The sequence below is a fragment of the Condylostylus longicornis genome, unplaced genomic scaffold, assembly GCF_029603195.1.
Source record: "Condylostylus longicornis isolate FDR11 unplaced genomic scaffold, ASM2960319v2 ptg000075l, whole genome shotgun sequence".
Classification (NCBI taxonomy): domain Eukaryota; kingdom Metazoa; phylum Arthropoda; class Insecta; order Diptera; family Dolichopodidae; genus Condylostylus; species Condylostylus longicornis.
In genome coordinates this window covers 3319953-3333059 of record NW_026578043.1, presented here as the reverse complement: position 1 = coordinate 3333059, position 13107 = coordinate 3319953, and the positions used below count along the sequence as shown (strand labels likewise).

The 13107-nt window shown below is 25.4% G+C and overlaps 1 protein-coding gene across 2 annotated transcripts in view; it reads left to right on the top strand.

Annotated features, from left to right (window-relative positions):
• Positions 1–11363, top strand: part of LOC129612596 (uncharacterized) — an 81456-nt gene extending 70093 nt beyond the window's left edge. For both annotated transcript variants that reach the window (XM_055526285.1, XM_055526286.1), the window contains exons 3-7: positions 8666–8967; positions 9061–9846; positions 9946–10309; positions 10392–10594; positions 10657–11363. In XM_055526285.1, coding sequence (XP_055382260.1) covers positions 8666–8967; positions 9061–9846; positions 9946–10309; positions 10392–10594; positions 10657–11128 — 2127 coding nt within the window. In that variant the 3' untranslated portion in view covers positions 11129–11363. The remainder of the gene's footprint in view (positions 1–8665; positions 8968–9060; positions 9847–9945; positions 10310–10391; positions 10595–10656) is intronic.
• The last annotated feature ends 1744 nt before the right edge of the window (positions 11364–13107 follow it).

The window sequence follows — 13107 nt, the reverse complement described above, 5'->3', positions numbered from 1 at the left end:
GTTTCGGCTCCAATTTATTTACATATTACGTGATGGTTAATGCTTCCATGTAATAATATATTGAAGCATTAAACATCGCTTAATTAAATCTCTTTTTGAATATAATAATCTCTAATCCAATATTACATAAAACGCATATTGTTTTATAAGTGTGGATAAACCCTAGATTATTTTTAAATAGTTTGCTTTAAAGTTGGCTTATTAATATAATATAAAAGATCTTATTCTTTATATAAAGTGAAACTATTACTATAAATTTCTCCGTACTTAGCAAAAATATTAGATTTTTACGATTCATTTAAAATTTTTAAATTCAATTCAAATGTAATTAAAAAACTTGAATTATTTTATTTTTTTCAATTATTCTATTAAATTTGTGGCAAAATTAGTACGGTACGAAAGTATAAAACCATACTAATCTTTGATAATCTGATAAATTTTAATTAAATACATTTTCAATAATCCGAGCACATAGTGTAAGTACATATAAAATCAATTGACCAACAATAGCGAAACAAATATTATACTTAATGTCTAAAATATTTATTCTCTTTATAATAATCTAACAAATTTATTATGAACATTTTTAATAATTTTTAAAGATTAACTTTGAATTTAAGAATAATAAAAAAAAACACAAAATTGTTTCTGTGTCTAAATAAACATTAAAAAATTTGTTAGTAAATAAAATTCATAATCTGAAAGCAAACAATAATTATTTTTTTTTTTAAATAAATACCGGCAACCGGTAAAATAAAAGAAAATTAGCAATGATTTCTTCTATACATTAGAACGATTACATAATTTAATTTTTTACATACATATACATTGTATATTCTTATTTATATTTTGTATCTGCACATAATTCTATAAACGTATATGTATAGTATTCATATATACCCTTAAAATAAAATTCATTTTCTTGATTATCTTAGAAATATTGTGAGTGAAAAATTTTTAAAGTAAAAGTATGACGTAAGTGTTAAGGTGCGTTTTATAAACAAAATTATTAATTAAACTGAACGATACATGTACAGATGTATAATTTATAAATCAAAAATTTACAATTTTAGAGATAGGAGACTGTTTCTGCACATAAAACTGTGACTTAGGCTACTAATCCGGGATTTTATATGCAAGCAAGCTTAATAGTGGCAACAAAAATCTTTATATTAAAATTTTGAAAAAATACAATGATAAATAAAGTTTTAATAAAAATTAAATTTTGAAAATTTTGTGCACGTAGAAATATTTGCCAAATAAACTTTAAGAGAACGAAAACTTATATGCCAAATGACTATGAAATCACTTTCCTATAGCTGTACAACATTAAAGTGAATAATCTATGCTTTTATAAAAAACATGCGACAAGTGCCTAGCATTGCAATTGTCCGCAAGAAGTACTATGTGTAATATTTTTGTTCTTGCTATAATTTTGCTACAACTCCAAAAATCATTTCGAAAATTCCTTAACATAAGTTCAAATCAATCACTTTAGTATAATCAGTTCAGAAAATTCTAAATTTACAATTACCTCTTAAGAAATTTCGAAATTTAATTTGGAATCTAAACCGTTCTCAAATAATGTGTATGTTAGTTTATTATAAATGCATAAATTCAATGTTTTTATTAAACTACAATTAAATAACTTTTTGTGGGCGACACTTAAACTTAATTTTTTACTTTATATGTGTATGCACGTTTATCAAAAAATGCTTTTATATTTATAAATGCATAAACATATCAATCGGTGTTCACATTTACCTCTGGCATTTTAATTTTTATTATAATTATCAAATTATCTAGATTTATTCTAAAATACATATAGACATACATAAATAGATTTTTATTTATACGTGAATTGTTTAAAAGAAAAATTATTAAATTTAATTTTTTAATTTCGTACATAACCATTTTTAATAACATATTAATAATATGAAAGGCAAAAATTATTATGTTGCAAAATATTTATAATGTTAAAATGATTACATTTTATATACCTATTCACATATCGTTGTTAGGAAACATGAAAGATTGTTGTACGTCCTGCATTATCTGCAAGCATATTGAATTTTTTTTATGCCATACATTCATTGTTCATTCATGCTCTTAAATTTTTATGAAAACGAAAGAAAATCATTTTTATTTATGTGTGTTTACATACATGTTCTTAAACATTCTAAAATTAACTAAACTTTATTCGCTTAAATTGATTAACTTTTGTTGATTTACACAAATTGGCGCCTACAATAAATAATTTCCTTTTTTTCCTCTTCCCAAAATCAAAAGCAACAAAACAAAATTTTGAACTTTTCTTAGGTATTCTTATGACGTTAACATTACCAAAATAAATGTAAGAAAAGAAAACAAAACAAATATTCAATATAAAATTTCTTACCGCCCCCTATAATCAAAGATTATATAATTTTAGTGGTTAATAAGACAAGACATAAAGAAAACAAAAATAATCTCATCAAATATGTACATGATAAAAACGAAAAATGAAAAATAATATTGTAAAAATTCCAACAAATAGAATAAAAACAGAAACAAAAAGGAACTGAAGCCCATTAGTTATCGGTTCGGCTTGCTGCCAAAATATGTTTGTACACATACATATACACTTATACTATAAAATGCTAAAAAATTAAAAAGATACGCGTTAATAACAGAAAAATAAAAAATTATTATTTACCTTCCCCTTAGCAAATTTTTTTCTTGTTTAGTTCTACGTTGAAAGCATTCAGTAAGAAAGGCATATGTATACTCGTAATACTCAACAGATAGACTCGTCACCGCCAACAACATGACATTTTAAATTATGGTTTTTTTTCTTATTTTCATTCTTAAATTTTATGTAGAGAATGGATCTTAAATAAAATTAAACAAAAAAAAATACTTAATACGCAGTATCCGTTGGGCAGAATAACTTTAAGATACTTAACATTACATAATTAGTTGGCAAATAACGGATATATTTAGACATTAAGTCATTCATAGACTATTTATTTAACAAAACCGCAAAAACTTTCTAAATTTCGATACAGCAAAACCAAAAAGGTAACGATATGCCGCAATACGACACGATTGAACATTAAAAGGACAAAATAAGTCTGAAATTTTAGTCACTAATTTTAGACACAAATACAAAATTTATTTCATTAATAGAAATTTTTTTTCCACCTCTACTCCCTTCCAAGTAGCGGTTGTCAAAGTCAGTAAAATTTGAATTTTCCGCGCCTTATATTTCCAAAATTGCGATTTAACTAGTAGTGAACGCTTTTTTCAATTTTTTTCTTTTGCGCATCCTAAATATATGCAATTAATCAATATATTTTGGTATATGAATAAAAGTAATTTAAATAATGAAGTAGAATGCTTTTTAAAGAGTATTTTCCATAGTTCGAGGGAGAAATGCTTCTTTGTAAAACTATTGGTTTCATCAAACTTCATTCCATTTAGAAATCTGACCATACCATAGTAAAGTGAATAAAATGTACACTAAGTGAGGAACTGATATTTTATGAACTAAACGTTGTGAGGTTTGAACGTTGGGTCACATAATATAATAACAGTGAATGTTACTGATGGGTTCAGCACATTGTGTTGCACTCCTGATATTTTTATATTTACTGATGGTCATATTGAAATAATTATAGTCTTTAAATTATGATTGTGTAAAATTGCTATGTATTAATAATGCCTGCATATAACTTGAAATGTTTAAAAAATATTTTTGATTTTTGCATAACGGTGAAAATTTTTTGATAATTTTCATTCAAAATTCAATAACTTCAATTGAATAAACACTTGAATGCGTTATAGTGGACTTTTATTTATAATATTACAACAATTTACATTTACACACATACATTCACAATATGTACATAAAATGTAAAACGTAAATTAATATTAATTGCTTACTCATTAGTTTCTTTATTTATTCTAAATATAATAGCAAAAATTCCATATTTGTAGATTCAGCAGTTAATAACAATATGAATTTTAAGCAACAAAATAAAATGTTTTATATTTATCTTTGTTATCTTTATGTTTATATGAACATGTTGATATTCGACTAATTTCTCTAAAAGTATTCGAACCGATGATCATAGCTAAATTTTAATTACATTATAAATGAAAACTATTTTGTTTAAAAAGTAAAATACTAAAAGCAAAATTATGATTCCAAAGAATACTATTAAAAGTTGTTTTTTAGTTGACACTTTGATGAAAGTATCAACTTACTTACTTAGCTGATACTCACTTACTCCTTTTCTAAAATAGTAATGGCTCCTTAAAACGCTAAATGTGCTATTTTAAATAATTTATTGTATTAAAACCTTAAAATATTTTTCTGATTTCTCAAATAGAGAAAGATAGTAAATTTCTTCTTCTAAAGTCAAACAGCAATAAGCAAGTATCATAATAACGAAATGGCAATTTCTATGAAAATAATAAACTTACGGTAGCTAAAAGCATGCAAGGATGATTTCTTCCAGAATATAATTTTGGTATTATGTAGAATACGAATCAAAGGAAATAATGTACAATTGATAAACCATTGGTTTTATTCGGATTTATGAACCTTTTAATTTATCGCACATGCTGGAAAAATTTTGTAAATATAACTAGCTCACTATATTCAAAAAACTATCTATCAGCTATCACATACAATTGAGCTATCACATACAATTTTTAGGATGACGAATACTTTTAATATAAAAATTTCGTTACAATTCCGATGTGCTAAAGTTAGAATATAATATAAACTTTTTCACAATTTCTAAAATCATATTATGAATGGAAAGTAAATACCATAACACCCTTGCATTTAATGCTCTTCATCCAAGTAGAAGAAATTTTATTTATGAATAAAAACAATTTTAAAATATATTTCAAAAATTTCAAAAAAATTTTCCAAAGTTTCTTTTATAATTTAGATGCAATAAAAGCAATCCAGAGAAATTCACTAAGAAAATTAAAAAAAACTAATAAGGCAAAACATAGAAGAAAATTAAATTTATTTTTGAGAGGAATTTACATTATGATGACAGTGTTGACAATATTAAAACAAATTGTTTACCTTTGTTGTTTTCAAATAAAAAAAATTATATAGGAATAGAAAGCATGGGTCTTTGTTTAAGTGTCTTTTTGATATTTCGAAAAAAGATTTAAATAAATAAACTTTTATCATGTGGCAAATTAAATACGACTGACCTTTATGAAAATATGATGACAATCTAAAACGTTGCTATACATTGAGGAATTAAAAGAAAAAGAAAAAAGAGTTTTCATGACACAGACGATTTCAGTTTTCTTTAAATTAAGCGCATTCGAGAGATGGAGGAAGAAGAATGATTAATTGACAATATAAAAAAATAATTTTATTTTTGTTTGAAAATGATTCATTAATAGTTCAATACTCATAGTATATTGTAGGGCCTACTCAGTGTAATTCAACAGATAAATAAAATTTAATAGGCACCCTATTATCAAAAATATCATGTTTTATTTTCAAAAGTTTATCAAAATTTATTAACAAAGTAAAAAAATTTATTGTTTATTCCACATTTTTTGTGTGTCCGTGTAAATGTTGCAAAACTTATGTAATATTTGTTAAGAAACTTAAATTTTAATTTGGACAATAATAATTTTATTTATTATTAAAATACTATATTGATGCTGTTCTTAAAATTTATTAAATATCTACAACATAAAGTACAATGAAATATGAATGAATCAAGCAAATATTGTGCAATTTTTGCATAATAAAATAAAATAATAAAATGCATATAACACTTTTAATAAATACTTGTATACAATTAAGCAAGTGATAAATTTTTTGTTAATTAATAAATTAAATTATTTTACATAATTATATAATAATAATACTTACATTGAATACAATTCAGATTTAAGCCTATATATACAAAATAAAGTTTCTTTTCCGCTGGATTTTTAAAAAATACAATAAAAATTTTAATTTTTCGAAATATGAACTATTTTTCGAAATATTTCACTTACTGAAATTTCGAAATTTCAGTAAGAGAAATACGAAGCTAAGCTATCGTACGCGTTTATGTTAATCGAAGAGTATCGATAACAATGGTAAGACTCTTATAACACGGTACTTCTATACCGCGGTTTGGCTACAACGCGGTTCGTAAAACGCGGAAAATTTCTTCTAACGCTGTACTCATAAAACGCAATTTTTAATAATTTTTTTTTTAAATAATATTCTAAAAAAACTAAAAAACTTTGATTTTGAATTATTTAATAAATTGTGTTAACTACCCCCTTTGATCTTCACTATACTTATGTACTTTAATTTAACAAAATATGTTCTGTGTGTATATTGTCTCATCGTAGCACTACCAAAATTTGATTGTAAACATTTACACACACATTTTTAAATAAAAAAAGGGTTTTTTTGTCGAAAATTAAATTTTGAAAGGATTTTTATTGGAGAATTATGTTTGTCTCGTTAGTCATCGTATAAAGAAGTCGTGAGAATCACAACCAAACTTTAAAACATTTGTGAAACAATATTTTTATATTGTATTTTGTGAAAAAATTGGTGTGAAATGAATATATTTTTCCATATAATGAAAACATATTATAAAAATAATTTTTTTTAAGTAGGAAGCAAACTTTGAAGTTGAAGTCTCCTACAACGCGATTTCCTAAAACGTGGATTTTTTCAAGACCCTAGAGACCGCGTTTTAGGGACAGGTAACCCGTTAATTATAAAGTGCTTTTATGTACATTGTCATGTACTTATGTATATATATGTATAAGTATGTAGTAAAATTATTCAGTTTTTGTACTATAGCTATAAAGTAGGTTTTATAATTTGAAAGGATTTGAGCCGATTAGATTTTGAAATATTTTAATGCATTTAATTTACATTAATATTCCTAATACTAACTAAATACCAAGATTAATTTTAAAAACCGAAAATTATGAAATTACCATCTTTGGAACGTATGCATGTATATTGGAGAAGCTTTTCATGTTTAACTTAATCTAAACTAATTTAAAATTTCAAATTCCTTTTTCAGTATAAATCAGTACAATATAAACGTAAGTTTTAAATAGTTTCTTTTACCAAATTTTTCACAACAGAACACATATGTATATATGTATTTAGCATTATATGCGTATTTAAATATTGTATGTGGGAAAATTAAATTTTGCATTTCTTATTAAATAAAAGTTATGGAATTTTTATTACAATAAGGCAAAGTAAGTATGTAAGCATACTGGAACAAAATGTTAATACTCGTATTGTAATAATCGTAAACTATCAAAACGTTTACAGAAAACCCTAAGAAAATTCTGTATTTGTATGTACGTAAGTGATATGAAGTCGCATATGTGGTACATTCATGTAAAATAATATAATTCAGAAATAGAAAGAAAACTTAAAAACTTCCAAAACCATTCATACATTTTGTTTACTATACATACATATATACATTATACATTCACAGTTATATTAGAAAAAAATATGACGGATAAAATGCTATTCCAGTAAAAATACCATGACCTTGTCATTGTCAATAAACGGCCGTGACGTCATCTAGCATAAAGAACTGAAAAATTATAAAAAAAATTTAAAAATTAAAACCAAAAAGATAAAAAATATAGAATAAAAAGAGCAGAAACAGCTATGTATAAAAAAAAACTCGTGAATGAAAATCAAGTCGCTATGAATGAAAATTTTATGACTTATTGTTCTTCACCCTAATCTATTTTACGGATCTGAATTGAAAGATTTTATTTTGTTTGGTATTTTTTTCTACAAAATTAGCATTTTAAAAAAATTTAAAAAAATGCTCCAATTACGAGCAAAAACAAAAATTTATGAGTACCTACATATGTATATGTATATGAGTATTTGTATGTATGTATTTAAAGTCTTTTATGTATTTGTGTGCCATTTTTTGGCGTTTTCACTTTTCATATAAATTTTATTTCCGAATTTTCTTGTACGAGTATTTGATATCAAATTTCAAAATAATAAAAATACTGAAAAATTTCGTTTGATTTAGAATACCCACGAAGTCAATTGCAATTTTTAAATATTTGAATTTTACAAGTTTTTGCAACATTATAATAAAATTCAAGTATGAAAATTTACATTAATTAATTTCAAACATAATACAAATGTGTGTATGTCAGTACTTACGTAAGTATTTTAAGCGAGTATACATAAAATTTTCGGAAAAAATGCTGCACTACTTTGTCTACATGATAATTTTGAAAATTAAATAATTTTCGAATAAATATTTTATATTTAATGTAAAATTTTTTATAAATGTCAAATTCGATAGTAAAATGAATTATTTCAGTAATAAGATGATAACTGCAGTTTTTTTGTTTACAATACAATTACAATATTACGCATTTTCTTTGTTTTTCAACATTATAACATAACAGCATAATTAAGCCCAGACATTATAATATTATAAATAGGAAACTATGATCATTTTATAATACCACCTAATAAAATAAGTTAAATTCAATTTAGACACTAAAATTATTGAAACATGCATACATGCATTAATATTAAATCAAATAGTCGTGAGTAACAAAATGCGCACTAGTTACAAGTTATCCTATTAGTTATTAAAAACTTTTTTATCTTTTAACTTTACAGACAACACACGTTCAAGATGCCAAAACAAAAATATTAAAAACAATACATGAATCTCTTGACCCAGACCAAAATAGAACAAGAAAGGATGTATTAGATTTAGATACAGACAGGACATTTCATATTTTTTCCCATGCAAGACATCCAAACAGATGGAGCGGCCGGCATAAAACAGGGCCGCTATTCACACCTTGGACAGCATGGGGTATTTGCGATAGTTCATGTAAGAAACGTCGGGAAAGATATTGTAAAGTTAAACGAAAATGCGGCTATACAAAGCATATTGAAGAACAATTATGTTCAAAGTAAGTTTTTTTCAATTGTGCATTATTGTAAATATTTTTATGATACTCACTCAGTAAAAAAATTTTAAAAAACTTTTCCTTTTTATATTGCAGAAAAAAATGCCATAAGCGTCATACAGATATATTCCGCCCAAATTTACAGCTAGAGACTCAAGAAAAATCTAAAACAACTTTTCGTGATATTACACTTCATAGTAACGAAGAAAAAACAAACCTACATCATCACAATCGAATAACAACAAAACAAAAACCACATTATTGGTTACCTGTATACGAAGAAATTGATGAAAACAAAAAAAGCAGATCCCCGTTAGGCAGTGGCACTAACAGTAATTTTGATGATGAAGCTGATTTTTTCATAATTAAAAGACGTAAACCAGATAAAAGGAAGAAACGGAAAAATAGAAACAAAAAATTTCACAATCAAGACAATTATGGCAGTAGTGAAGAAAATAACAATGATAACAGCGATGAAAGTAATGAAGATGATGATAAAGATCAACATGATTTTGATGTTGATTCAATTTATAATAGAAAAATTATCAAATCAATACGTAAAGAACAATGGCGAAGAAGTGATGACCACTTTTGGCCAAGGAATTCAAAAAAAAGTAACAACACAAAAAATAAAAACGAAACGAAAAATTTAAAGAATCCTCCGTTATCAAATACAAACACCGAATATGATGAACAAGAAGTGCCAACCAGCTTTGAATACGATGACATAGATTTTGATAATGAATATGATCATTCATTAAATATGACAAGGATTCCTCAAGAAAAAGCTGTGTACGAGCCGCCTCCAAAACACAAAAGAGCATATTCAAAATGGAGTGAATGGTCAAAATGTTCAACAAAATGTACAACACGGCGATATAAGTGAGTTTTGAATAAAATATCAAAAGCATAAAGATTCATTTACGTCCACAAAATTAAAAAAAGTTGCAATTAATCAACAAATTTTTTTTTCTTAACTAGAAAATGTCGAATACGTGATATTTGTGGCAGGGAAGTTTTACGAGAAATCGCTTATTGTTATACAGAAGGCAGTTTTTGTCAGCAATGGCTTCAAGCTCAAGGACAAAGAACAAGCCCATATGATTTAAGACCGATGGCATCAAGTCGAAAGGATGTAGCAAGCCAAAATTCAGTTTTCAATGATTACATAATTAGTGGTAAAGGATACCGTGGACCAGAATATCAACCAATGAAATTAAAATGTGGTTTAGCACCAATAAAAAATAATCGAAGAAATATGTACAATATGCTAAAAATAATTGGCGGCAAAGCATCGAGAAAAGGTGAATGGCCATGGCAAGTAGTAATATTCAATAGGTTTAAGGTAAGAAAAACATATTTACAACATTTAACAATAGTAAAAATTTGTATAATATACTCGTATATTTCTTTATTCAATCACATAGGAGGCATTTTGTGGTGGCACATTAATAGCGCCTCAGTGGGTAATCACTGCAGCACATTGTGTACGCAAAGTTTTACATGTTCGTATTGGTGAACATAATTTAGATTTTAATGATGGTACAGAAATCGAATATCGTGTTGTCAGAAGTTTCAAGCATCCAAATTATGACAAAAAAACAGTTGATAGTGATATTGCTCTGTTACGGTATAAATAAAAGAAAATTTAGATTATTTGAATTTTAATTAAAATTAATTATTTAAATTTAGATTACCAAGACCGGTTAATTCAACAACATATATAAGCTATTCATGTTTACCTAAACCTTATCAAAGATTACCAAAAAACATTCAGTGTACTGTAATTGGATGGGGTAAAAGACGTAATCGTGATCAAGCTGGTACAAGTGTATTACATCAAGCTGACGTTCCAATAATACCAATGGAAAATTGCAAAAATGTATATAAAGATTATACAATAACAAATAATATGTTTTGTGCCGGTCATAAACGTGGTCGTATTGATACCTGTGCTGGTGATTCTGGAGGACCATTGTTATGCCGTGATGGAACAAAACCAAATCATCCATGGACAATATTTGGCATAACAAGTTTTGGCGATGGTTGTGCTAAACGTAATAAATTTGGAATATATACCAAAGTACCTAATTATGTAGATTGGATTTGGTCCGTTGTAAATTGTAATGGTAATTGCAAACCAAATGCACTAAATTATAGATGAGATTAATATAAAATTAAATAACTACAATTAAATCGAAATATAAAAAAAATGTGTACAATAATGTACAATAATGTACATATATGCAAACCTATGTAAAGAAAAAAATCGAAATAATCGAAATTAATTAAATATATTATAAGCATAAGAAAATAATTAATAAATTTTGTTATTAAAAAAGGTTATAATTATAATTTAAAGTCGTATTTTTAAATGTAGTCTTACATATTAATTTTAATTTTTAATTATATTTCTTCTCTTTAGAATAAGGCCGACTTCATAAAACTTAATTAGATTATTTTTAAATTTTAATTTATTATATTTTTTGTGAAAAATGTGAAGTTTTTAGTTTTTAAGAATAATGGAAAAACAAAAATACAAAACACAAACATGAAAAAATCCGAAATTAAAATTAAGAAATTTCTTTACTTTTACTTGTTTTTTTTATCTTTAATTTTTATATATGAGGAATATATACCTTCATATTTGCGCACTAACATAGTTAAACACAAAATTCGAAAAATACTCTTACACCAAATTACACTAAAGGTAAACTGAGTGAAGTTTTTGTCTTCAAGTATTCAGATTTTAAGAAAAAAAGAAACCAGGCTTATATCTCTTATCAAAGCTCAAACTTATCCTATTAAAATCATCAGATTAAACAAATATATTAAAATCAAGCGTAAAATAAATATAACAAAAAAATCCACATAATTGTACATAATGTTGATTTAAAAGAAACGTTCTTTTAAATACTCTCATATTTAGAACAAACACTTGCTTTGAAGCTATAAAAGTATTTTTTATTTTAAATTGAATTTGTTGAGAAAACAAGAAGTGGCCAAATCTTCAGATAAGTTCTATAGTTAAAAAATTTAACGCTTAAATAAATAAACTTCAAGTAATATTATGGTAAATATTTTTTATAGTAATATTATTAAAACTATTTTAAATATTTTGAACTGCAAGTAATATTATTGGTAAATAATAATATTATTATGGTAAATATTTACCATAATAATATTATGGTAAATTACACCCATACGTGAATACATTTTCTATCTTGATGTAAGGAATACACAATGTTATGGATAAGTACAATTTTTATCATAAGAACTGCTTTTTTATTTTTTTTTGCAATTCTTCAATTACTACCTCTAATTTATTACTACCTCTAATTTACTGTAAGTAGTAAGTAGTAATATGTAAAATTGTAATACTTCTTACAATTTTATATGTTGTTTAAATGTAATTTATTTATTGATTAATTCATAATTTTGATTTATTCGTAATTCGTTTTTTATCGTATCAAAAATCGATTATATACGTTATTTTGAATATTCATATAAAAAATTGTATTAGGCTGTAAACTCACATATTTTGATACAAAATTGCTTAAACTATAACTTCCCCCACTTAACTCCTCGTAGTTCAGACAATATTCCAAGTTGTTATGATAAATCCAACCATTTACCCGAAAAAGAGAGCTCCACATACTCAAATAACTGGATGACTTGCGAACCTGATTCTAATGTTTGAAATTGTTTCCTATCGAATATATATGATTAACTTAAATTATACTTTTATGGTTGGCAGCCAGTCTTCTTATTTAAGCAGATTGGTATCCCCTTTCTTGTGGCTCCTCTCCCCTATATTGTATTCTTCGGTATAGAAGCTAAGCAAAATTTTTAAATTTACGTGCCTTATACTAGAAATTAGCCAGTTGCCCTATATCTGCAGCACTTCCCAACTTTTCTTTTTTATGTGAAGGTAAAAGGATTCTCTGTTCTTTCCAGATTTCAAATATTAACCAAACTGCAATCCTCTAGTAGCACATTTGCAAAACGTATTTTTACATACAAAACTTGGTTCGACTTTTGCTACAAAGCGGTTCATTCCGCTTTGAGTTGCAGTAAAATGATGCTGTGAATGGAATTTCGAAAAGAATAGAAATTATACAGAAGTTTTAGGAATATCAATTT